We start from the raw sequence: 27,392 nt of genomic DNA on the forward strand, positions 1-27,392 counted from the left end.
GCACACTGGCTAAATGTTTATAAAATATTTTGGTATTCTAAACGAATTTCATTGGCCAAGTAAGGTGGGAGGTGAGGTTAGGCCCGGCGCAGCCGGGACTTTCTCTCAGTCTTCCTTTCTTCGCTGTCCCTTTCAGCTGGATCTGCTTCTGGGCTTCTTGCCAAGAGATAAGAACTAACTCACTCCCTGTAACAGGCCTCTCCATTTCTTTCCCTGTCCTGCTAACCGTCCTCATCTCCTTTCTACCTCTTTGGGGGAGAAGGGAGGTAGGGGAGTGAAGGGGGCACAGGAGGAAGCCCCCTCTGTGGGGGGTCTGGTTTCTGGTTGAGTTCATTTGCTGTATATCCCTGTATATATTGTAAAATACCTGTATTTGTTGTGTTACATATAAGCTGTTTCCTTGTAAAATATACTCATTTCTCCGACTGAGTTTTAGCGCGGCTTTTTTCTCAGTGGGGGAGGGAAGCAGAGCCTTTCCTCTCAACCCACCACAGCTGAGCACTATTCTTACTTTTGTAAGAGATTAGAGATTTGACTACAACTTCCTGCTGCATTTCGGTTCATTTTAACTAGATGTCATTTAGTAACAAAATTTTTACAGTAAATACTTGAACAAGGTGAAGTATGAAACCTTTTTAAAAGGTATATTTAAAGGACACACCTGGTTTTCTGCTGTTCAGTACTTTCCTAACATAGGTCCCTTTCCAGATGGCTTGAAGTTTAAGAGCTGCTGCTTCTTCTTCAGGAGTGGGAGTTCTGTTATCCCAACTACTAAGACGATTCTTCTCACAATTCTCTGAAACAAGGGGAGGAGAATGAGCAGTAGCAATAAAGGTGGAAGTTCTGTAGCTGCTTGCAACAAAGCTTAAAAGGAAAAAAACCAAAACACCACAAAACAAAGCACCACCACCAAACACAAAGCAATGAGAGCTATATCCCAGAAACAGAGGAGTTTCTGCTTAAAACATCAATTTTGAGAAAAATGGAACAACATTTTGCTCTTACCATGATAAAACTAGACAAAATATATGTGTAATTACACAAAGTCAGAACGTATCTACTATGCTAATTCCAAACCCCAAATCATTGAATTCTTACTTCTCTTCATGGAGAGCTATTGCAGTGCATTTTTTAAAATCAAATCTTGTAAACTAATTTGGAAATATCCTTTCAAACACAAACCAAGATGATTTGATACATTACAGTCTGACTCTGAATACAGCTTGAAAGAGCTTCACAAGGTTTTCAGTGCTTCCGTCTCTCATTCCAATCATTTTATTAAGTAATAATTTAGACACCAATATTTTTTAAAACATCACAGATTCACAGAATGCTAGGGGCTGGAAGGGATCTCAAAAGATCATTTAGTCCAACCCCCCTGTCAGAGCAGGATCACCTCGAATAGGTCACACAGGGATGCATCCAGGTGGGTTTTGAATATCCCCAGAGAGGGAAGTGCCACAACCACCCTGGGCAACCTGTACCAGTGTTCTGTCACCCTCATAGTGAAAAATTTTTTCCTCATGTTTCCATGGAACTTCCTATGCCTCAGCTTCCACGCATTGCCCCTTGTTCTGTCATTGGGCATCACTGAGAAGTGCCTGACTTCATCCTCTTAGCACTCACTCTTTATGTATTTATAAACATTAATGAGGTCACCCCTCAGTCTCCTCCAAGCTGAAGAGCCCCATCTCCCTCAGTCTCTCATTGTAAGGAAGATGTTCCATTCCCTTAATCACTTTTGTGGCTCTATGATGGACTCTCTCAAGCAGTTCCCTGTCCTTCTTGAACAGAAGGGCCCACAACTGAACACAATATCAGATGCAGCCTCACCAGGGCAGAGTAGAGGGGGAGGAGAGCCTCTCTCAACCTACTAACCACACCCCTTCTGATACACGCCAGGATGATATGAACAGCAGCAGACTAAAACTCAACCTTGAGGAGAGAATTGGGATAAAGTCCCCATTAATAAGCAAGAGACAAATATATGTACTTTCTTAAAGAACAAAAGTATCATATTATTTTGTCAGTAAAGATATTTGTTTAAATTTTAATGCAGTATCTTATACCAATTTTCCAAAATAAACTGAGTAATAAAATAAAGTTAATATCACCTTGATTGACCAAGAAGAAAAACTTGTACTGCAAGTTCATTATAGCAGAAGGAAAACCGTGACATTGTGAATGGCCTTCAAATGATTATGACACATCTTCCTGATAATTTTTCAGATAAATTCTTAAAGATATGCATAAATATAAACCTTCTATTAATAAATTAAATATTAATAGATTAAGAAGTTAAATAGACTTCAAAATAAATCTCTTACAATTGGAGAGAGAGGCAAACTTAATTCTAACTGCTTATGCCTCCAGCCTGCTTAGAAAATGAGCAAACAATCTATGGGGAGAGAATTATTCTGCTTGCAACAAATCCATTTGCCTTCCAATGTCTACTCTCACAATACCTTCAGGTATACAACATATACTAAACACAGGCCGGAGAGGAGGTGGATGGTGCATGCTGTAGCTACTTCCCAACTATATGTATGTGACTCACCAAGTAACTAGCCAGCCAGCAAGATAATTTGCTCAAAAAACAATCAAGCAAACAAATAATAATAAAAATAAATGCAATACATACATCCAAAACCTTGAAAGAATAAGCAAACCTTAACCTAACACCAAGAAACAGCATTGAAATGAAGGTACCAACTTGAGTCTTCATAGAATACATAGAATACATAGAATAAACCAGGTTGGAAGAGACCTTCAAGATCATCGCGTCCAACCCATCAACCAATCCAACACCGCCCAAGCAACTAACCCACAGCACCAAGCACCCTGTCAAGTCTTCTCCTAAAAACCTCCAGTGATGGCGACTCCACCACCTCCCCAGGCAGCCCATTCCAATGTTCAATCACTCTTTCTGTATAGAACTTTTTTCTAACATCCAGCCTGAATCTCCCCTGGCGCAGCCTGAGACTGTGTCCTCTTGTTCTGGTACTGCTTGCCTGGGAGAAGAGACCAACATCCGTCTGTCTACAACCTCCCTTCAGGTAGTTGTAGAGAGTAATAAGGTCACCCCTGAGTCTCCTCTTCTCCAGGCTAAGCAACCCCAGCTCCCTCAGCCTCTCCTCGTAGGGCTTATGTTCCAAACCCCTCACCAACTTTGTTGCTCTTCTCTGGACTCGTTCCAGCAAGTCAACATCCTTCCTAAACTGAGGGGCCCAGAACTGGACACAGTACTCGAGGTGCGGCCTAACCAGTGCAGTGTACAGGGGCAGAATGACCTCCCTGCTCCTGCTGGCCACACTGTTCCTGATGCAGGCCAGGATGCCATTGGCCCTCTTAGCTGCCTGGGCACACTGCAGGCTCATGTTCAGTCTACCGTCGACCAGCACCCCCAGGTCCCTCTCAGCCTGACTTCCCGCAAGCAGCTGTAGATACTTGTGTTAATCCTTGTCAATACCGACAAGTGTGAGTCAAGAAAGACAAAGGGCAATTTTATGAATTTTAGAAATTAACAAAAAGGAAGAACAGACTTTCTGAAAAAACAAGAAAGATCATGTCTATTCTGAGATGAGGATCAGATGTACTGTCCACAGCAGAAGGCTTAGGCATCAGATAAGGAATGAACCATGCTTAGGCAAGAAAATAGAGCTGGCTTCCTTGAAAAGAAGAATGGGCAGATACATTTAAGTGACTAGCAATACCAATACCTGAAGACACAGTGTCATCCTCATAAACCTCAGTGTCTTTAAAATCCAAAGAGAAGGATCTGAAGGCAAATTTATAGCTGTAAGGAACATTGTTGCTTAATACATATTTCATCAAATACCAAAATGCACTGTTGAAAACCTAAAAGCAAGAAGAGGAAAAGCATTCAAAGACCAAGTAATTTTAGAAGTTGGTTTATATTGCCTCTCATTATTGTTCAAAAACTGTTTAGACCTTTTTTGCACATAAAAATGAAATCTTTAACTTCCTCTATCAAATACAGTATCAGAAAATTAGTCCCAAGTGTTATATTAGACTACATTGCTTCAAGTGCATAACTAAGAGAAAACGTCTTTGAGGCCTGGCTTACTAAATACAAGACTGATTATACAGCATGAGTTTTTATCACTTGAGAACATCTTACTAGTTTATATGAAGTGAAGTGCATCAACTGATGGTCTCATACTAGAGGACAGAAGAACACATAATAATCACCATCATAACTACCATTCTAATTTAAGAGATTTCAGAACACAGAGCAACAACTGTATGGACACGCTTAGTGAATTAGGAGGTGGCACCACAGGGAAATGTAGCAATATACTGGTGGGCAAGTGGGGAAGATTTGGTGTCCCACTTCTATAACTACAGTGGTGGCTCTGTTTTTATTCTCAACAATCTCAATATTCCTGCTTTCAAGAGCAGGAATCTAAACCTTTTTTCCTTCTTCAAAGGATCAAAATTTAAGAGTGTGTTTTCCAGAGCTTGTTTCATAATTTGGATTGAAGAATGTAGCTGAATTTGAGCCTGGTGTCTTAAGTGTTCTATTATTTAATATCAGAGATAAAGTGTTCTATTATTATAATATCAGAGATAAAAATACCTGAATCCCTTCAATTCAGTCTTTTAAACCAGACAGTTTAGACTCTGAAGTGCATGAGCTTTGTAGTCTAGTCCCATACACAAATGGGAAATATATAAAGTACTGTCTATAGAAAAACCAAGTTATAGCAGTATTACCAACATTTGTATACACATAAAAATTGTCTTGATACAATGTTTGTTTTTTGTTGTTGCAACCTTTTTGTAATACTGAAAAGCTATAGTATAGAGATCTACAGATAACTGCAACATTTTCATTATGTATCTAAAGACCATTTAATTTATCACACAGGGCAGAAATGATGAATAAGAATATTGCAGTTTCATAACCAAAGAAAACCAACTCAGGAATACTATGAATGAAAAAAAAAACAACCCTCATGACCATTTTCTGTAATATAAACTTTATCAATGCTTTCCTGTACCATCACAGCATTAAGCACTGAAAGGAACCATCCTGGCTTTCCTACATTTCAGGTACTCTCTTTTAAATGCAAAAATAAATCATAACATTTAAAAAGCTGACGTCTTTTGCCCCAAACTATGCTAAATTACACTGACAAAATTAGAGTCAATTTTAGAGTGTGCTACCCTGTGCATATTAAAATGTGTTCATATTAAAAAAAAACCAAAAAGATAATTGCAAGTTGCAAGTTATGTCATTTGGGCTTATGAATAATGAATGCTTCATTTGGAGCACTCAGGTGGTCCTTTTTATAAGCACAGCCATTGGCTTGAAGAGGATAATGACAATGTTAAGCTGTTATTCACCTTCCGTAGCCTTTAGATACATGTTTATTAAAATTGTTTGTTCACCTTGAAGTGTTCTTCAGCCATTCCAGTACCATGGACACCAGGAGGACAGTGAGTTAGTTCCAACTCCTTCAAGGCTTTAGAAAGTTCAGGCATACTGCTGAAATTATTTATCACATTTCCAACAGCTTTCATAATAGCTGTAGCCTGCTCTATAAACCGGTAGCTCTCCTGGAGAGAGAGAATGACAAAAAAACATTGTTAGAAAGATTGCATTAAGGCTTTCTTTCTAGGCTGTGACAGTGTCCAAGTGGGTTTTTTTCTATGATGAAGCATAAAACTTTACTTATGCCAAGCAATTACTAGTAATTGTATAAACTGTAAAATCAATTAGATGTCTGGTATTCAAAAGCTTACAAAATGTTCACTCTTTTTAGCTACTCGAATAAAAATGTTGCAACACTATAATGGGCACCATAGTATGTAACTATTAAGGATGATTTTTTTTTTCACTCCTGCAGTGATAATGAGACTCTTGTTAGCTGAAATACTCAGCATCTCTATTATAAAACACAGATGAGTATTTGTATCCTGCTGAAAACAATGTCCAAAGACATGCTTGCCTAAAGCACCATTAATCTTTGTCAGGATTTCTGTGCGAGAATGTGGACGCTTTCCTGCAAATGACACTGCAGAAGTGCAGTGATGATCCCAAAATACAGTTCTGCAGTATTTTCTTGATGAGAAATAGGTTTTCATCCACTAACTGAAGACAAGGGAATACTACAGTCAGAAGAAATTGTTAATGATCCAACCTAAATTTAAACTTCTTTGCTACTGTAAATGTAATAAATTTGCACAAAGTGCTTTGATGTCCTATTGTTAGGACACTGAGTCTACAATATCAGGTAAATTTTCTGGTACGCTCACCTTTCAAACTATTTTTGCATAGCTGTGCTCTTGCAGCCATGCTCCCTCCACTCAGTGCCCACAACAAATATTTGGGTGAAGAAATCTTGAAAATATGGGTGACAGTGATATCTGTCTGGATTGTAGGCAACGAAGAACAAAACTATAGTAATTACTCCCCTGAGTCTTGTCTCGGCTATGAAATGCTGTTTGAATCAGCTGTTTGTTAGAGACTTAAAAGCTGCTCTGGGAATCAGTGAGTGAGTAATAAGTGATCTCAGGGGACAAAACAAACTTTACTGATTGTGGATATTTTTAAATACTAATTAATATCTGTACCAGACATCTAATTGAATTTACAGTTTATACAATTACTACCAATTGCTTGGCATAAGTAAAGTTTTATGCTTGAAGTAGTCTTGTTGAAATATGTATGTCAGCAGCATCATATAATTTCTTTGACTACTTGTAACATGCTGATGTTGTCTGTAAACCATGATACTACCTAATGCATGTATGTAAGGCAGTTGTTGCAAGGTCCATGTCAGTACTTGCTGTGCCATAAAACACATTTCTTGTATGCACTCATTCATTTCACATTGAAATTAGTATTACACTATTAAAAATAAAAACTCAAAATGAAAATCCAACAGTCCTTCACTTTAAAGCTAAATAATAGCTAGAAACACCATTAGCACAATGCTTGACCAACTCTGGTTTGTGTACCTTTTCAAGACTTGGCAACACAGTATCCTCTTCTCCAAAGACACATGGCACCGTGCTACATAGATGAATATGGTGCCCTATTGCAGAACTTACTGTGAAGAGCAATATATGGCGTCTACAATCAAGAAGAAAAATAAATTTAAACTTAAAAAAAACAAAACAAACAAGCTAAAACCAAAAAACCACAAAAGTAAAAAAAAAAAGCCACAGCAGTTCTTAACCTTTTCCTTTAATGCCTTTTGTGAAATTTAAACCCCTCCCTAGAGGTCTTGGCTCTTCAAATCTCATGTTTCTGTGGTAGTTTCAGGCTGTGCCTGGAAAAATTTCCACAGATCTTGAACAGAAAGTAGTAGAATGTAAATAAATCACCATTGGGTATAAAAAGAAAAATAATGGTAAATTCTAAACAATCCCATTGGAAAAATAACAGACATAAAACTTAGATATGTAAACTAATTTTCTCTTTGGCTTCCTCACTCTGGCAGATACTAACTTGTGCTTCTGCTGGGTTTTGCTGACCTTGGTGATGTTCTTTGTTGTGGTTAAGTACTAACAAAGAACAGTCTCAGGCTGCGCCAGGGGAGGTTCAGGCTGGATGTTAGAAAAAAGTTCTATACAGAAAGAGTGATTGCACATTGGAATGGGCTGCCTGGGGAGGTGGTGGAGTCGCCATCACTGGAGGTTTTTAGGAGAAGACTTGATGGGGTGCTTGGTGCCGTGGGTTAGTTGCTTGGGCGGTGTTGGATTGGTTGATGGGTTGGACGCGATGATCTTGAAGGTCTCTTCCAACCTGGTTTATTCTATGTATTCTATGTATTCTATGTATTCTAACTCTACTCTTTCTCTTGTCCCCTGTGTACAGGGGGGAGGGGGAAGGGGGCAGGGAGTGGGGAAGCTATTATTAGCCCCCTGGTTTTGTCCAGGGTGGTTCTTGTGCTGCTTATAAATTGTAAATACCTGTAAATATTGTATATTTTGTACATATTCATTACATTTCATTTTAGATTGTGGTTTTGCGTGTAAATACAGCTTGCTTTGCTTCCAACTGAGCTGATCTGGCAATTTAGTGTTGGGGGGAATTTTCAACCCACCAGAATTTCTAACTCCTCACTTCTCAAGAACCTCAAAACATAGGCAGTAGGTGAAATCAGAAGTCACTATTATTTTGGTTTTACCTTATTGTTTAGGTTTTATTTTTTATTTCCTTTAGCAAAATAGGTACTTTCACTATTTCACATGGTAACAAACCTGAAGTTTTTTAGTCATTATTACTATTAGGCACACTTGAAAACACATCTGTTCTACAAAGCTTAGAGAAGTCAAGTGTTCTGGTAACACATTACTGAGATTATAATTTCTATGCCCTCATTGACAAAATCGGGAAAAAAATTAACCCATAATCATGTCAGGCTAGATGGTATCACAGAGTGATCATTTTATGGAACAACTGTGGGCCATATCACTTAGCTGTAACCTCCTAAGGTAGAAAGGAGAAATTCACTATGTCTTACTGGGATACACTCAGCTCATTCTGTAATGGATTCCATTCATAAGAGGAAACATTCCTGATTATAGTTATACAACACAGAGCATTCACACTCTTCTCTCCAGTCAACAATGTCATGTAGTCCCACTGAAATACTTCAGGACCTTGCTGATAGCGAACAGTAAAGTTTCATGGTCTTTTCTCATTGTCAGACTGGCATTTAGCCAGAGAAGTTCATCCAGGCAACAGCTTGGATCCAACCAGAGATCCAACAGTGCAAGTTAGACACACACAAACACTCTAACTTTTTATGTCACATCTTCTTGCAAGTGAAATTTGAAATGTCCCCAGCCACCAACAGAGCCCTCCTGGCTTAGCAAGTAATTTCTCATTTGGAATGAAATGGGGAAGTAGTCAATAAGCCCATTTGTCTCGCAGGACTGCTGCAAATTAAATCTTCCTGAAAGGCTGCTGGCTCTTCCTGGTGTGAAGAGAATCAAAGGTGAGAAGCTTATCAATTTGAGATGCCAGTATCTCTGGTAGCTTTGAAATTCACAGGTGTAAAAAGACATGTTTTCTGCTTCTCCACAGGACACAGATATGCAACTTTTGGAAATAACACTAAAAAAAATTCATGTGGTGGCAGAACTAAACTATAAGCACAACTTTTCCAATAAAAGTGGAAGAGAAGAGAAGAGAAGAGAAGAGAAGAGAAGAGAAGAGAAGAGAAGAGAAGAGAAGAGAAGAGAAGAGAAGAGAAGAGAAGAGAAGAGAAGAGAAGAGAAGAGAAGAGAAGAGAAGAGAAGAGAAGAGAAGAGAAGAGAAGAGAAGAGGTTGGAAAAGACCTTTGAGATCATCGAGTCCAACCTATCATCCAACGCTATCTAATCAACTAAACCATGGCACCAAGTGCCTCATCCAGGCTCTTCTTAAACACTCCCAGTGACGGTGACTCCACCACCTCCCTGGGCAGCCCATTCCAAAGGCAAATCAATCTTTCCGTGAAGAGCTTCTTCCTAACATCCAGCCTAAACCTCTCCTGGTGCAGCTTGAGACAGTGTCCTCTTGTTCTGGTGCTGGTTGCCTGGGAGAAGAGACCAACCCCCACGAGGCTACAACCTCCCTTCAGGTAGTTGTAGACAGCAATAAGGTCTCCTCTGAGCTTCCTCTTCTCCAGGCTAAGCAACCCCAGCTCCCTCAGCCTCTCCTCATAGGGCTTTTTAAGATCTTTTAAAAGATCTTCTATTAAATACCAAATTTCTAGCATTGCATTTTCATTCTATGCCTATTTATTTGACACCATACTTCATTGTTTAAGCCCACATGTTGTGGGTTTTTTGAAATTAAAATGGTGATCCTCTGTTTCTGGAAAAAGTAGAAGGCCTCAGTGAGTTAGTGTGCAACTTCATGATAATGCTTTATGATATGAAGATGTTATATTCCTTGTTTCACTGGAAGCATTTTCAGAAACTAATAAGTATCAAAGGCTCTTGTTGTCTATCTATTTATTTCAACATTCAGTAAATGCTCTACACTGAATATCTAGAATTACATGCAAAGAGAAATAAATCATATTAAGCACTATCTGAATGTGAACATATGCAAGGCTTCATGGATAGCCACAGACTTTCTCCTCTTACAAAAGTCCTGTTTCAAGAAAAGCTATGAAACCTCCTATGGTATCGTCATGTTTTTACAGTTCCACTAAAAATCTTTGTTCTTTAATCTTTGTTGGTAGCCCAAGGAAAGTTCAGAATCACTTTAGTCAGAAACACTTTTAAGTACAAATTTGAATCCTATTTTACTTTTTAGCAAGTCAGAATGTGGGGTTTTTTTCTTGCTAAATGCACTTAAATGGGAGTAAGGAATTCAAAATATTCAAAACCTTTAGGTTTTGCTAATTATTTTAACTTCATACCAGTTTTGCAGTCTTATCAAATCCTAGCTATCAAGCAGTTAAATATTCCATGAACTCATAATGTGAGAAATTAACTCTTTCTTACTATGAAAGCCTTAAGGCTATAATGTTAGGACAGAAATGGATCCTCATACATACCCAAGAGGAAGATTTAATACAGTAGCTTTGGTTGCAGATGTATGCATCTTTAACACAAGTTCTCCAGGAGTCACACATTTCCAAGAGAAACGTTCAACCATCAGTGTGCCTTTTGAAACACTAAAACATTCTTGTTTAGTTCCTAGATTAAGAGATAAAAGATGCCAAAGTAACACACAATTGTGGGAGGGGATAGCAGTAAGGAAGTACACTTTTGTGGAATCTGTAGCTACTTCACAGTCATTGAAGTCTTTATTTAGGTGTTGATAACTCAGAGAAAAGAGACTGTCCTTTAATTTGCATGCATGGTTCAGACTATAGCTTATTTGTATTATTAACTAGAAAATAATGGTTAGAAGGATGTGTAAATCAGACATGTTCCAAGCCTTAAGGCTGCTCTAAAACTCCTTAAAAATGAATTCTGTCTACATGCAAAGGAAGCAAACTGCCATATAAAGCTTACATCTATATTACAGCTTAATTATTTTAACAGGATGGTCAGTGTGGGGTTTTTCTAAGCTTTCTTTTGGTTCTATTTACTCTACTCTAGATGCACTGAATTTATGTCCATACCCAATGTTTAAATGTCTGATTAAACTTAAGCCAACTGCCATAACATGTACTAGCTTTTCTGAATGCCATTCTATGATTTTCGTAAAATAAAAGTGATTTTTATTTAAACCATCCAAGCTGTAGGATCTTGAAATATGCCAGCTGTAGATATATTTAAGAGCTTTCTGCATCTGTTCAAAAATCACTTCAGATATAAAATTTGATCATATTGCTGATTTTACTGCATTTTAATCAACTAAGACATCAAGTATGTTGCAAGAATTGAATTTGTAGGAAAAGAAACCTTAAGAAAAAAAAAAGGACATCTATATCAGAAATATCCTGGTGAAAAGCTTGCAATAAACAGTAAAGGTAAGGATCCTTTTGAAGAAAATATTCATCATCAATGTGAAATAACAAGAAAGTATTGTTTGAATATTAGTGTATTTCCTAGGATCAGTTGGGCTATTTAATGCTAAACTCTCAACTGTGCCAAAATACAGCACAGACAAACACAACAGCACAGACATACTCAGTGTTGGGAAAACACAACATTAACCTGCACTTTTCTACGTTGGCCTTACCTGCAGTGTCACCCCAGTGTACTAACGCAGAAAAGCCAACCAGGATTTCAATGGGCTTCAGACTGTCCACAAGTAAGTAATAGAAGACTTGGTCATCAGTAAACTGTATAGAAAAATGGGCATTGGTTCATCTTTCATTTTCATTGAATGCTGTCTGCCTGATTAAGATTATGGATATTGTAACCATAGATACGGTATAGAAAGTAATTAACTGTCACTACTTATTCCAAATTTCAGACATGCTGCATGTATAATCTTAAAGCTCAGTTAAGAGGGAAAAGGAAAACAGAAAAGTTTCTTGGAAAGGACTGTGTCTGCTTTTAATTATATTCTTCATATGTACCTTAGTTTAATAGTTCTGCTTGCCAAACAATGTTCAGTGAAAGGCCTTCCTCTCTGGAGATATTCAAAACCCGCCTGAATATGTTGCTGTGTGATCTGTCATAGGTGATCCTCCTCTGGCAGGGGGGTTGGACCAGATGATCTTTTGAGGTCCCTTTCAACCCCCAATATTCTGTGCTTCTGTGAGAAATTTGGTTTGTGCTGCAGCTTTCTGATTCTAACTAATTACTGCAAGCTCGAAAGAAATAAGCACTTCTAATTTGTAATGCATGACTGATTCTGCCTCATTATGGTGTGGTGTTTTTTCTGCAAAAATACATGGAGGCAGCATTTTCCACTCTCAGCTTTAATACATAAGTCCTATGCCAATATTAGAAATTATAGAGTGATTCTACTTTTCCTAGAATTTTTTTTTCAAAAATTTGAGGTGAATGAGCTTCTTTGCTTCACAATTGTTTCAACTCATGTCTTCCTACATCCTCCAGAGTCACAGCAATACATTTTTTTACATTTGATCCTGCAGTACCACTACTGTTAACTTCACAGCATAATATAAATGTGTTTTTGTATAAGTATGATATAGAATTTATCTAATAGTGTAAACATTTCATTGGTATCAATGTAAATAATATAAAATGGTTTCACAGCAAAAGGTTTGTTTTTCACCACAATAGCACACAGGCTTGCATAGTCTTTATGCTGATTATGGCTTGGGAAAGTATATTGTGCAGTGATTGGGAAAATTTCTTGAGGTGATTACAAATACAGAGAGGTGTGAAATTACAGGTAGACTATAATTATCAAGCATAATCCATGCAGTTAAACTTCTCAGTACAGGATTTTACATGAAGTTCATGCCTGGAGTTTACATTTCCATACTCTACAATTGCACTTCAGTCACAGTATAAAACTAGAGCCAGAATAGACTATTCAAGCATGTCAAATAACCTTCTGAAAATATAAACTAATGGCGGGTTTGAAGAAATACTGTAATTTCAGTGTAAGTAAGGGCTATTTCTAATGCCTGTAAGAGAGTCTTGCAAATTGCTAACAGTCATAACATGTAAAGGGAAAATGGATCTATACAGGCTCCTGATTTGAGTTTCAGGTGACAGGTGATGATGGAGAATTGAAGAGTGATTGCCCATTGGAATGGGCTGCCTGGGGAGGTGGTAGAGTCGCCATCATTGGAGGTTTTCAGGAGGAGACTTGATGGGGTGCTTGGTGCCATGGGTTAGCAGATTCTACAGCTGAATGGTCATAAAATTTAATTTAGTTTCTAAGTTTTTATAAGGCAGATTTTAATAAAGATAAAGATGGGATGAATATCTGATTCACTGTAATATGTATTCTCACTACAAACTTTCATAATTTGCCAACTCTTTTCCTTCTATTGTATGATAGCATTCCATAACACTCTTATTTTTCAGTAATAGCAGTTCTATGTGCTCTACAAATATAATTTAATATATATGTATTATCTAATGGTGGAAGGCTTTGACAAACATAAAAAAGGCACATAAAAACTCAACACAGTCATATACCTTAAAATCCATTTTCTGATAGTTGTAAGTGTATGTATGTGGTTTGTGGAAAACGTACAGATTCCTAGGGAGAGAACAAAATAAAGATACACACAGGAAAATAGTCTTAGTATAAATGACGTATTTCCAGTAAACATCTATTTAATTGCATAAGAAACTAATCTTACTTCTATATAACAGAGTCCCTGCTATTTCTCAAAAACAGTTCAACATTTTTAGTTTCACAGAAGGTGAATATAATATGACTCCAATAAAAGCAGCTGACATTAATTTCTACCTCTGCTGCACTTCTACACACTTGCATTGGAGGTCAGGCCCATAATCTCTCCAATTTGAAATTATAAATACCAATAAGCTAATATTACTCTACATCTTCCATACCTACCTGAAAATTAATGTGATAATGTTATCTTTAAAGTATCACTATAAGAAATGATGTTTTTGTGTAGTTTATTAATGTGCTTTTTCAACTCTGTGGTGTTTGCACACCTTCAGCTACTTAGCTCCAGACAAATTTTTCTGACCTTGATTTAACCAAGGGCAACATAAATTACTTCAGCTTTAATTGAGGACAGAAGCAGATGCACAGTCCAATGTTTTATGTAAAAAACATATTTTGATTACTCAGAAATTTCACATTTTAATGATCCATTGCTGACATATCAATTCCTACAACGACTAACATTTTCTTAGTTTCTCAAAGTTTGTATGAACTCAGAACAGTCATCTTATTTTCACTGCATCTGATATGTCAGTCAAGGAAATACATTCCACTGGTAAATCGTGCATCTAAATACTTCTCAGAGATAAATCCCTCACAAATCTATCAAATGCTTTATTAATAGCTACTTTACAATTTCACTGCAAAAATAAGTAAACTCACACATTTATAGGCAGGAATAAGAAACTTACAAATGCAGTGGTATATAAAAGGTCAGCAGTAGTTTAATGTTTGGCTAATAAGTTAAAAAGTTTGTATTTTACATTCTGTCTGTAAGAAACTATGAGCAAGATTTTGGAAGGGAAGGAAATCACTTTGCTCCTGATGCTTTATTTTGTAAAGGCTCTATCTTCCTAGGTCTGGGGCAATGTAGTCAAGTAAACCTTAACGTCTAAAGGTGGTCTGTGATCTTTTATCCCTAAAGACCCTGTAGTGCTGCTGGTAGAAAAGTTACACATCTTCCCTCACAGAAGAAACAGAGTTAAATATCTTCTCAAGAAAACACTTACCTATGAAAGTAGAACCTTCACAAAATCTCAGTTACAAATTCAGATGAACAGAAAACCTGTGTGAATGGTCTCTGATAAAAATCACTCCCCTCAGCAATGTCAGATTCTTCAAAAGATCTATATTGTACCAGGCTCGGAATTATATTGAAAAGGGAGTAAAATAAATCATCTAGTTGAGCAGGATTTTGTTGTTTTGGGTTTTTTCCTTAGAGCTGCATTGTTCAGATGCAGACTGTGTCTCCCAGTGACTGCCAGATTGGGTATGTGAGCACTCTAATAGATGCATTCTCCATGACCTACACCTTCCACCCACATTACAGTCTGACACATCCTTTGTGAAGCTGGTGGCTGTGTTCTCCAGTGTACTCTGGGGGACATACCCAAGATACAACATGCAGTGGCACCTACAGACCCACCATCAACAGTAAGTCTGGTATGAAGAGTCACCTTCAGACCAGACTTAGAGAGTTATACAAAGAAGAACTCTTGACAAGGTACAGTTTTTATATAGTCACAGTTAATGTTTTGCTACTGTTATATTGTATATTTTATGGAGGAAAAAAAAGAAAGAAACAATAGCAACAAACAAACAAACAGAAACAGGAAAAAAAAACCACCACACCACCAAAACCAACACCCAAGCCTCTGTTCCTTACTGGAAACAAACACAGAAATCTTCAAAGCTAATCCAGGTTTCCCTGGAAACGACAGTCTTTTCTGACTTGGTTTCTTCCTTTGATTTATCCCCTGTCTGGCTGTTCATAACAGTATCAGCTGTTTCTGACACTTGTTTTTTATCATTCTCATGTAATTTTTCTGCTGAAATAAGAAGACACAGAGTTAATAATAGCGACAATGCGGACATTAAAGTAGTATCATTTTAATGTTGAAAATTATCCTGAAACTACCAGGATATTTTCCATACATCTCAGAGTTTACAAAACCCACTAGCCCCCCACCCCCCCAAAAGCTCAAAAGGTAAGAGAAACAACTCTTTATAGATATTTGTTGTTTTCGTATACAAGTGCTTACGTATTCTGCCTCAGTCAGATATTGACTTGGGAACTAGAACCTTTAGCAAGAGCATGTTAGGTAAACACACACACAAATTCTGCAGACATAAAATCATCTATGTAAAGAAAAATACAACTCCTTGTTCAAAGCTCCTATTCAGTGTAAAGCTGATGAGGCAGTATCATAAAATTCTTACCACCTGCAGAAAATAAAAAAATACACAGAAAAAATACACAGAATTGTGGAAGACACAAAGACCAATACTTGCCATGGTACTTCGATAGTACCCCCTGTGATGTTATGCCTATCAGTCTAACTACTTAGAAATAGATTTGAACTACATTACATGAATTTTATTGTAGGAAAATCAGAACTACTGTCACATTCATATCAAAATATAAACACAGAAATGTCATAGGCACATTTACAGTAATTTAGTAACTTTCCAAGTTGTGTTATATCATTTTCTCTGCTTTTACCCTGAGATGAACACAAGCAGTTATTGAAGGTGTATAACCTGGCCCCAATGGTTTTGAGAATAGCTCAGAACAGCTCAGAATAGAAGAAAACAGTTCAAACACAAATAGCTGCTAATTCAGAAAGTTTGCTGAAGAAACAGGTGAGGTAATATCCAAAGAGGTAGAGTATGAAAAATGATAAAGTTTAATTAGAAAAAGGCATAATTTATATTTAAATTATCTTTGTAATACACACAGTGGTGTGCTGGCCAATTAATTCTATTCTGTGTAATTACACATGCTATTACCACTTTTTAACATCCCTTCCTGTAAACTACATACACATAAATAAGTAAGACTGCTGGTACTTGCACATAAGGATTAACACTGAGGGTAAACTATGTGGGAATTGCATAAGTCTGTATATAAACTTCAAATACATTTACCTTCAAGAGGTCTCTCTGTATTTTCCTGACAAAAGAAGGTGGCCTCCTATGGGGTGGGAAAATAACAAAACAAAACAAAATTGTGATTAGAATCTTGCACTATTTTGTTAAAGACAATTCTTGAATTTGGGACAGTACTTCCTAAGGTGGCAAAACAAACTAGCAAGTTATCATTGCAAGTTGTTTTGTTGTTGTTGTTGTTTTGTTTGTGGGGTTTTGTTGTTGTTTGGTTTTTTTGTTTTTAAAATACCTATATTTACATCACCAATACACAGACTGATGTTTTTCTAGAGAAGTACATGTGATCTGGAGTCTGGGATAAAATATGTTCCATATGCCTACTCCTCTGCTATTAAAAAAAAAAGGGTTCTTTGATATAACTGTTCTTTTCTATTCTATTCTGTTTCTATTCTAAGAACTAATTAGTTGCATTCTAGAATCAGTTCTGTTCTTTTCTACTTTAAGTTTCCCATCTTGAAAATTATATGGAAGGCTCCTTTTCCAACAAGCATTTCTTGGCATGCAAGTGTGCACAACGGTCATGAACCACAGCACGAATGATTGCTACAGCATTTTTTATTTTCTATCTGCAAAAAGTAGCCTTCTCTTTTTTCATGTCTTTGGCAAACAAGTTTATCCTAACAGATTTCAATTCCAAGCTAGTGTTGCTTATCTAATATGAATGCAATACATCTTACATTTACATCTGAAATCAAGTTAGCTAGCCTTCTAGAAAGTCCATTCATTATATCCACACAGAGAGGGTCCCCTTCTTTGAGAGCTTAAAATCTTCTGTATTGTTAAAAATGTGTGTCTTGTGTCCTTCCTTCTGACTGCTTTCTTACCTGCAGTTTGACATAGACTGCACAAGAATCACTTGCACTTTTTTTTTTTATTATGAGAGAGCGAGAGCAGAAAAAGGTTCCAGAGTTTCCAGCTTATTTCCTATTTGAATGTGGTACTATTAATGGGTTAACTGGACTAGCTTTGCCTTTGCAAAGTAAACACTAACACCTAAAAGGGCTATTGTAAAAAAAATGTGCCAGTTCCTTTCCATCCCAGGTTTTCCTTTAACAAGATTTCTCATCCTTCTCCTCATCTGAACTTCTCGTATGTACCCAACTTTACCTGTGACAATGGCATTAATGCTGAAACTGATAGCACCGAGATGACAAACATATGGACACACATTTCATTTTCATTTCACCTACATTTCAAAGAGAAGTTCTGGGAGCTACACTGACTTGGAGTTGCTTTATGCTTTCTGAATATAATCTAGAAACAGTTTTTGAGGAGCAAGCTGACACAATTTGAAGTCTGAGTAAGTTTGACTGTATGTCAATTCACAACAATACTTAAAGCTTGCATGAGGGTAAGTAAAAAACCTCATTAACTCCAGGTTTGCTCCAACTCCCCTATTACCCTGCATACACAAAACAAAGAGACCCGTGGATGCCACCTTAGAGGAAAACCTTATGGCTTTGTACTTTAATTCATAGCTGCAGTAAAGATATTCCTGCAGCACTTCACAGCACCTGCACAAGCCCAGAATAAGCTCAGGAATCTCATGTCAAAATATTGTGTTTGATTCTCTCTGAACTAAATAAAGGAGTTGAGAAAACAAAGTACAGATCTAATAGTTTGTCCCACAACCAGAAGCACCATATAATTTAATGGTTTGAATTTAACTGCAGTATTGTTTATTGAGAGAATCTGAAAGTCTCATTTTCACACAGCACAAATTCTAAATTCTATTCCAAATCTGTTCTGCTTTTTTAAAACAAATGTGCATGAGCCAAAGATAGGGACTGAACTTATATGAGCAGCAATTAAGAGAAAAATACAGACAATGTTGAAGTTGTTAACAGTTGAAGAATTTAGTAGTTGAAAAGTATTACATATTATATGTCTCATTTTAGATTAATTTCTTGTGTTTCTAGAGCAAATAGGCTTAAAAGAACACAATCAGATTTTGCAGTTGCTCATGTGCTTCAGCTCCTGCTTCCAGGCTTCTGCATGTCCAAATGTGCAAACCCAAAGGCAAGCTGTGATCACTTGCCACAAGACATTTACAGTCACGCTTCAACATTTGGGTCTGAAAAACCTCTAGTAATACATGAACAACCTCTCCTCTTTAACCTCTGACTTCAGAAATACACATGCACACAGCCATAATATTTTTGCGTGGCAGTCTACAACTTGCAAGATCCCCAAATTGCCAAGTTTCTTGTAGGAGTTGCAGGATTTACCAAGCAGGTACAGGTTAACTGTACAACTGTTCAATTTTCTCCTCAGAAATCCTGTGCATGTCCAAAGTATAAAAAGTATTAGATCTATCATGCAAGCCTTGGAGACTGCAGTGTCTGCACCACAAGTCTAGCACTTCCTGCCAGACTTGCTATTCATGGACGGTACACATTATCCACACTACTAGTACAGACATGTGGCAGCTTACTATAGAACTACTTTGTTAGTATTAACAGCTGGCAGTAGAAGGCCTGGAGGGATACAGAAAATCCTCAAAAACTGTTTCAACAGAATTTCCAGCAAAGAAGAGGAAAGTACTCTGGAAACTCTGGATGCTTAGGTAATGCTACTTGAGCCAGTTTGAACTGTGAGAGCAGTTTAACCACAGCTATGCAGAGACCCTTGTGGGCTCATTTACTCAGTTTTTGGAGTGCAAACATAGTCAAAAGTTGTCTGTATCTCTAATGGTATGGGATGAGTCAATGTACCTCAACTTAACTGTCTCTGAGAATGAGAATTTCCTTGACACTCCCAACTGTCCGTTATGCTATTGCCTCACCTACAGCAACTAAGACTTTGGCACAGATATAGAAATGAAAGGCATTTTTCCTCCTTAATGAACACATGTTGTCTGAAAGGTCAGCTCTGCTGCCACAGTATCTAATAAAGAAAGAAATGAGCAAAGACTTGGATCCAGTTATGAAACATGAAAGGATGCACACAGTTAGATTCAGGGAGAATTTAGTTTCTTATTCTTCCTGCAATCAATGGGCAGTCTGAACACAAACTGCAAGGAAAATTTGCTAGTAAACTTCATCTAATTTATCAATTATTATGTTTTATAATCATTAGTGCAAATTTGTAAAATTTGGTAATTGATAAATTTATATCTTGCTGCTTTCAAGGATTTATTTGCATTTTTCAGCCTCCTAACATTAGCTATGTTGTTATTCTATTCATATCCACTAAATAATATGGCTTAAAAACCTACTTGATATTTTTATAAAACCACTATCCTTGTCTACTGATGCATGGCAAAACTTTTTCTGGAAAAAAACAGTACTCTTTTTACAAAAGTAAGTGCTCTGGGTATCATGGTATCACAGAATTGTTTCTGTTGGAAAAGATCTCTGGGATCAGCCATTGACCTCACCCCACTGTGGCCATTAAACCATGTCCCAAAGTGCCGCCTTCACACATTTTTTGAGTGCCTCCAGGGTTAGTGAATCCACCACCTCCCTGGGCAACTATTCTAATGTAGATGAAGGAATAAAGCTTCAAACACAAGCTTAAAAATCCATTTAAAATCTGCCTCGAAAATGTGAAAGATAACCAAAATATTTCTTATGATCCAGCCCTATGTTAAATCTATAGGTTTGATAATCACCTAAGTGTTTTGTATCTGTATTCACTTGAACATATTCTTTCTGCCTTTTCCTGAGTCACTGTTTTTATTAAATTGAATGTCAGTTCTCTTTAGCTGTGATGTGGGAGAAGGTAACAGAGGTGACTTTTGAAAAGAACAGATGCAAAGTTGTACATAGGTCAAGTCATAGGGATGGCTTAAAAATACTGGATTGCCAGCTCAGCTTCTCTTTTATGCAGTTTATAATGTTGGAGCCGTCCTAGTCTGTAAAAGAGAGCAGATATTTCTGGGCCTGTCAAAAAGATTCTCCATACCACAAATGTCTACATTTGTGTCAGTCTTCTCTGGTCCTTTTAATCCCTGTGCCTTGTACCTCATTCATACCTTTTTTTTTTTTTTTCCTGACAAAAATGAGCAGGAAATTTTTATTTTGGGTAGATTGATGTAATTTTAAAGAAAATGGAATTCTTCATTTTCAAGGGCTAGACAGAAAACACCCCCCCTATTTTCTCTACAATACATTGATATTGTTGACTCAATACTGATGCACTTGGTGTATGAAATATGTGATTAAAAAGGACTAGGCTGTGAAGAAGAAAAAGCTTGTTATGAACTAAGAGTCTGAAACGTTTATGGGGAACAGGAAAAAAAAATAATCACACAACAGTGCATGCTGAATACAGAGATTTGGTTGCAACTCAGGTTAAAATGAGAGTTTATGGTCATTGGAAGAGGGGGCAGGCCACTCAGAACAGCAAAGTTATTGTGAAGCTATGCACAGAGAACATTAGAAGGGGCAAAGCCCGTCTGGAAATGAATCCATCTTAATCTGTTAAAGACAAGAAGAAATGCTTCTCCCAATATGTTATCAACAAAAGGAAGACTAAGGAGAATATCTCTTCCTTGTTTGATGCAGGGAGAAACATAATGGTCAAGGATAAGGGAAAGGCTGAGGTCCTCAATACCTTCTTTGCCTCAGTCTTTTGTAGTATGATCAGTCTTTTACTGGATACCCAGCCCCCTGAGCTGAAAGATATGGATGGGGAGCAGAATGAAGCTCCTCATAATTCAAGAGGAGATCGTTAGTGACCTGCTGCACCATTTAGACATACACAAGTCTAGGGGGCCAGATGGCCTATGTATGAGAGAACTGACAGAATTGCCCACCAAGCCACTTACCAGAAATCCTGGGTCATCACCAGTGTTCCAGCTGACTGGAACTGGTAAATGTGCTGCCTGTCTACAAGACCTGGAAAGAGGATCCAGGGAACTACAGACCTATCAGATAGACTTCAGTGGTGAGAAAGGTCATGGAACAGATCATCCTGAGTGCCATTATGCAGCACATGCAGGGCAAGCATGTGATCACACCCAATCAGCATGGGTTCATGAAGGGCAGGTCCTGCCTGAAAAACCTCATCTCCTTCTATGACAATGTGACCCACCTAATCGACAAGGGAAAGGCTGTGGATGTTGTTTATCCAGACTTTAGTAAAGCATTTGACACTGCCTCACACAGCATTCTCCTGGCTCATCATGGCTTGGATGTGTGGATACTTTGCTGGGCAAAAAAGTGGCTGGATGGCTGGGCTCAAAGAGCAGTGGTGAACGGAGTTATATCCACCAATTGGTGGTCAGTCACTAGTGGTGTTCCCCAGGGCTCAGTTTTGGGGCCAAATTTCTTTAATACCTTTAGCAATGATCTGGTTGAGGGGATTGTGTGCACCCTTAATTTGCACTGAGACACTGCACTGGGAGGGCATGTTGATCTGATTGAAGGTAGGAAGGCTCTGCAGAGGGACCTAGACAGGCTGGACCGATGAGGCAAGGCCAATTGTATGAGATTCAACAAAGCCAAGGGCTAGGTCCTGCACTTGGGTCACAACGCTGTGCAACACTACAGACTGGGGGCAGAGCAACTGGAAAGATGCCTGGCAGAGAAAGACCTGGGGATGTTAATTGACAGCCAGCTGAACAATGAGCTAGAAGCCTGCTCAGGTGGCCAAGAAGGCCAACAACACCCTGTTGTTGTGACAAGCAGAACAGGACCCTGTACTCAGCACCAGTGAGGCCACACATGGAAAATTCTGCGTTCCTACTGAAGAAGAGTAAAACCAAGCCTCTTCATTACAGACCTGGGCTCTGTTTTATGGAGTTTTTAAATTTAAAAAAATAATTCTAAATCACAAAATATATTTTAATAGCAGAGTGATTCAAGAGCAATTTAACTACTAAACATAGGGGTTTTTAACAAATATTTTTTCTAATGCAAATCAAAAAATATTTCAGAAATGTAGAATCAGAGGAAACAGGAAATTCAGGGAGGATAAGTTTGAAAAAGTAATTCCTGTTCTTTGGCACAAGTGCTTTGGGCACATGAGGAATAATGCCATGTCTTTCAATTTGATATTCTTCAAAGAAGGTAAATCCAGCTCCCATAATTTTAATCTTTCATTTATTACCAGTCTCTATTTCCATGAGTAGTCTGTTTCTGTGACAGCAGACCTTAGGAAGAGCAAATGAGATATTCAGTGATGCAACCTCATACAGTTAAGAGTGAATTGAAATATTCCAAATTAAACTTGCTTAGGATCTGATACAGCAGGTAACTGAATTTCAGTCAGCTTACAGGATAAAACTGCTGCATCCTGAAGATTCACCAAGTCTATACCAAAGGTTTTAAAGAAGATATCTACTGAGTAGCAATTGCACATGGAGACAAAGTTATTGACACTCAGTATACTACAAGAAAAAAAAAATTATGAATTAGTAGCAACCTATTAAGATTGGGATATCACAGTTTCTCTGTTGTTGTTTTTTTAACCATTACATGATTTTTCACAGAATCACAGAATGTTAGGGGCTGGAAGGGACCTTGAAAGATCATCTAGTCCAACTCCTTGCCAGAGCAGGACCACCTAGAGCAAATCACACAGGAATGCATCCAGACAGGTTTTGAGTATCTCCACAGAAGAAGGCTCCACAACCCCCCTGGGCAGCCTGTTCCAGCATTCCATCACCCTCACAGTGAAAAAAAAACTTCCTCATGTTTACATGGACACTTCCTGTGTCTCATTATTTTAGTAGAAGTATAAACCTATACTGTTTTTTTCAAGTTTTAAATAAAGCTCACCCATAATGAATCTCTCAGAGGTATCCACATAATTTTGTTAATGAGAAGTGTTAATATGTGAAATAAAGAAGATTGTATGAATAAAGAAAATAGTTTTTGACTTGCAGAACAAATGCAATCCTACATACATACTGCAGCTATTAATATGCATAGCATGTTTCAGCTGAGATTCAAACTGAAGGAAAAGTGAAGTTCAAGTACAAGTCAGTTAGCTGCTCATGTCTGAATCAGATTGCCCTCAGACTCACATTCATGTCTTCTCCCAACCACTCCAGTTTTATCAATGCCCCCTGACTCTTGTATTTTCTAACTTGCCCTTGCCTCTCCTTGACTGTGTATCCTCCTGTGACAGACCTGCTTTTCAGAATCATGTATTTCTTACACTCTTGGACTAGGGGAGAAAAATCAGTATTTTGTGTGATATAGTCTAGTGTCCAGAAATTCTGTTCAACATAGAAGATTTAAATATTACAAGCATTTTGTTCAGGTTTCATTTAAAAGAAGAGTTTGAAAGCATATGCACGTACCATTTTAAAAATCAAAAACAGAAGCAAGAAAAATAACCACACATCAGTTACAACTGCCTAAAGACATTCTAGTAATCTTGTACTGAACTTGGGCAAGGTTTGTCTTATTTATCTGGGAAACTTCTACCTAATAATTAGTGTTTCCTTGGCTAGCTTCAGCAACCTGTGGTCAGTGTGCCACATATAGTGAACTTGTGTGAAAGAATAGAATAGACCAGGTTGGAAGAGACCTTCGAGATCATCGCGTCCAACCTATCAACCAATCCAACCCACCTAAACAACTAAACCATGGCACCAAGCACCCCATCAAGTCTCCACCTGAACACCTCCAATGATGGTGACTCCACCACCTCCCCGGGCAGCCCATTCCAATGGGCAATCACTCTCTCTGTATCAAACTTCTTCCTAACATCCAGCCTAAACGTCCTCTGGTACAGCCTGAGACTGTGTCCTCTTGTTCTGGTGCTGGCTGCCTGGGAGAAGAGACCAACCTCTGCCTGTCTACATTCTCCCATGTTGTCTCTCAGGGAGTCTGAGTTTCTAAATTATGGTTGAAGATTCTCTTAGAATCTGAAGTTTTTAAATGAAAAACCAGATGAGGACACCATTTTGAGGCATGTGCTTGTAAAGTTTAGATTTTTCTAGTAGTCATGTGCCTAGGTAAATCCTTCACTGTAGCTAAAATACACTAATTGTAATATTGATTCACAAAATAAGATTTAATTGTGAAGATCCCTGACTATCTTCTTAACATTCTTCCATCACTTTTTAACCCAAAATATTTTCTAGTGTTAGCAATAAGACTTTTAGAATCTGAGAAATAAATCATAAAAAAAAAGGTTAAAACCAAGAAGTATTAAGAAAGATTTCCCACCTAGTACACAGCAATAAGACTATAAAGTGGAAAGGGTAGGGAAGTTAATTCAATAGCAGGACAAAAAAAAAAAGCTTACTGAGAATCTTTAAAATACATATGTAAGTGCTTTCTACCTTGTCTTTCACTATCCTTTGCAATATAAAACTAGGTCAAGTTAAAAAAAAAATAAAAGTCAAATTAAATTACCTGAGAACAATCTTCTGCATTTGAGTCTCTCCCATTATGATTCATATTCACATTACTGTCACTTACATTTTCATCACATTCGGTAACAGAAGGGGGACAGGATACAGAATGGAATCCTTTCTTGATAGTAGACTGTGGAAAGTGGCTAAATAATAAAAGAAAACTCAAACACTTTAATCTATACATTTACTTTCAAATGACAGTCCTCATAATTGCTGTTCTTAACAGAACATTGTCAAAATAATTTGTGCCTTCTTTATTTTGACAGCTCAATAGGACACAAAATCTATATATGCATATATTTTTTGTCATTGTTGGCTTGGCACTACACTCACACATCTATGCTCAAAAAGACTAAACTGCTGCACTCAGCTCTCAAAAAAACAAAACCCAAAACAATTGAGTCAAAATAGGATAATGCCAGAACTGAATAAATTTCTATGACCCCCTAGACCACAAAAAACAAGTTAACATGTGTGTATCATAAATGCGGGTAGGAAAAAAAATAACAAATGTTTTGTGTTAGAAGGGTTTGTGTCTTTCCCCTCAAAATAGGTCTCCATAGCTACCAGACAGCTAAAACACATTATAACCAAGGAAACCTGTGCAAGGCCTATTCTGCTTGTAGTAAGAGCAGGATCTGCTGCTAACTCTATGGGAGCAAGAAGCAGAAATTAGTGGAAATACAAATAACTCTTTGCTTAAGTGAACCAGGAGAACAAGATCAAAACAATGTTGCACGCATGCCAGTTAGACATAAATGTGTAATTGCGTTATTGCAGCAATAAAGAACAGACAAAAATGTAAGCATATGTTATCTAGTCCCCTTCTTAAGGCTTGAGATAATGAAGTATCAAGATCTTTAGCAGTAATGCTATCACAATGATCTTGGCTTTGAGTGTTCCAGAGTATTTTATTAGAAAAAAGCAAGAGATTAAAAGAGTTTCAATCTCAATGTGTATCTAAGTCCCTTATCTTATTTAGACAGTTATATTACTTCAACAAAATACTAATACTTGATATATATTTTTTGTAACTACCTGTTAATTGAATCGTAAGAGATTAAATGAACTGATTGCCATGGAAATTGAGTACAATGAACAAACTGTCCTTGACAAAACGGGGTAAGTTAACAAAGGAGCAATCTATTAAACATGACAAAACAAAAGAAATACCGACATTGCAGTGTCTTCTTTCTTATTGTTTTGATAACCTATCAGTTAGGTGGTGTTGTATTTCTACTACTATTTGAAAACAAACAATAAACAATTGAATGTCTTTTTAACCAATAAAATGCAACTATATCAGAATAACGATGATATATTCTGAATATCTCAAGGTAATTTCTTCTATTGACAAATGATGCTGTTCAACCCAAGCAATCAACATCTAATCGGTTTATTATCAACCCATTCAATCATGATCATTGGCCAAGAAGGTCAATGGCATCCTGGCCTGTATCAGGAACAGTGTGGCCAGCAGGAGCAGGGAGGTCATTCTGCCCACGTACTCAGCACCGGTTAGGCTGCACCTTGAGTGCTGTGTCCAGTTCTGGGCCCCTCAGTTTAGGAAAGATGTTGACTTGCTGGAACATGTCCAGAGAAGAGCAACAAAGCTGGTGAGGGCTTTGGAGCCCAAGCCCTATGAGGAGAGGCTGAGGGAGCTGGGGTTGCTTAGCCTTTAGAGGAGGAGGCTCAGGGCAGACCTTATTGCTGTCTACAACTACCTGAAGGGAGGTTGTAGCCAGGTGGGGGTTGGTCTCTTCTCCCAGGCAACCAGCACCAGAACAAGAGGACAGAGTCTCAAGCTGCACCAGGAGAGGTTTAGGCTGGATGTTAGGAAGAAGTTCTTCATAGAAGGAGTGATTTGCCATTGGAATGGGCTGCCCAGGGAGGTGGTGGAGTCCACCATCACTGGAGGTGTTTAGGAAGAGCCTGGATGGAGTGTTTGGTGCCATGGCTTAGTGGATTAGATAGTGTTAGATGATAGGTTGGACTCAGTGATCTCAAAGGTCTTTTCCAACCTGCTTAATTCTATTCTATGATGATAAAAATTCCAGTACCTGAAGGGGGCCTAGGGGAAAACTGGATAGAGACTATTTTTAAGTTGAAGACTAACAGAAATGTATTATACAGTTGCTCTCTGGAAATAACCTGAGACCCTGATACACTTACTGGTAATCCTTTTCTTGTCAATGAGCAAGTGTTATACTGAACATTGAATATGCTGATTAAAAGTCATACATGCATGACTTCCTGGAACCTCTTCTCTAAGATGCTTTCCTGTCTTCTTAAAACAACCCCTGTTTTCAGAGGTTTATAGAACTTCTGAACAGTCTTTAACACAAACCATTTATA

At 37.8% G+C, this 27,392-nt stretch overlaps 1 protein-coding gene across 1 annotated transcript in view; it reads right to left on the reverse strand.

Moving 5' to 3' along the window:
* ADGB (androglobin) overlaps positions 1-27,392 on the reverse strand; it is a 107,345-nt gene that overhangs the window by 40,084 nt on the left and 39,869 nt on the right. Inside the window, exons 14-24 of the mRNA XM_054162507.1 lie at positions 25,036-25,180; positions 16,700-16,745; positions 15,992-15,994; positions 15,438-15,600; positions 13,552-13,615; positions 11,666-11,768; positions 10,530-10,671; positions 6,988-7,102; positions 5,416-5,583; positions 3,720-3,858; positions 662-796 (exon numbers count right to left, since the gene is read on the reverse strand). Of these exons, the coding sequence (XP_054018482.1) occupies positions 662-796; positions 3,720-3,858; positions 5,416-5,583; positions 6,988-7,102; positions 10,530-10,671; positions 11,666-11,768; positions 13,552-13,615; positions 15,438-15,600; positions 15,992-15,994; positions 16,700-16,745; positions 25,036-25,180 (1,223 nt within the window). The remainder of the gene's footprint in view (positions 1-661; positions 797-3,719; positions 3,859-5,415; positions 5,584-6,987; positions 7,103-10,529; positions 10,672-11,665; positions 11,769-13,551; positions 13,616-15,437; positions 15,601-15,991; positions 15,995-16,699; positions 16,746-25,035; positions 25,181-27,392) is intronic.

The sequence above is a fragment of the Dryobates pubescens genome, chromosome 6 (genome assembly GCF_014839835.1).
Source record: "Dryobates pubescens isolate bDryPub1 chromosome 6, bDryPub1.pri, whole genome shotgun sequence".
In the NCBI taxonomy this organism is placed as follows: Eukaryota; Metazoa; Chordata; class Aves; order Piciformes; family Picidae; genus Dryobates; species Dryobates pubescens.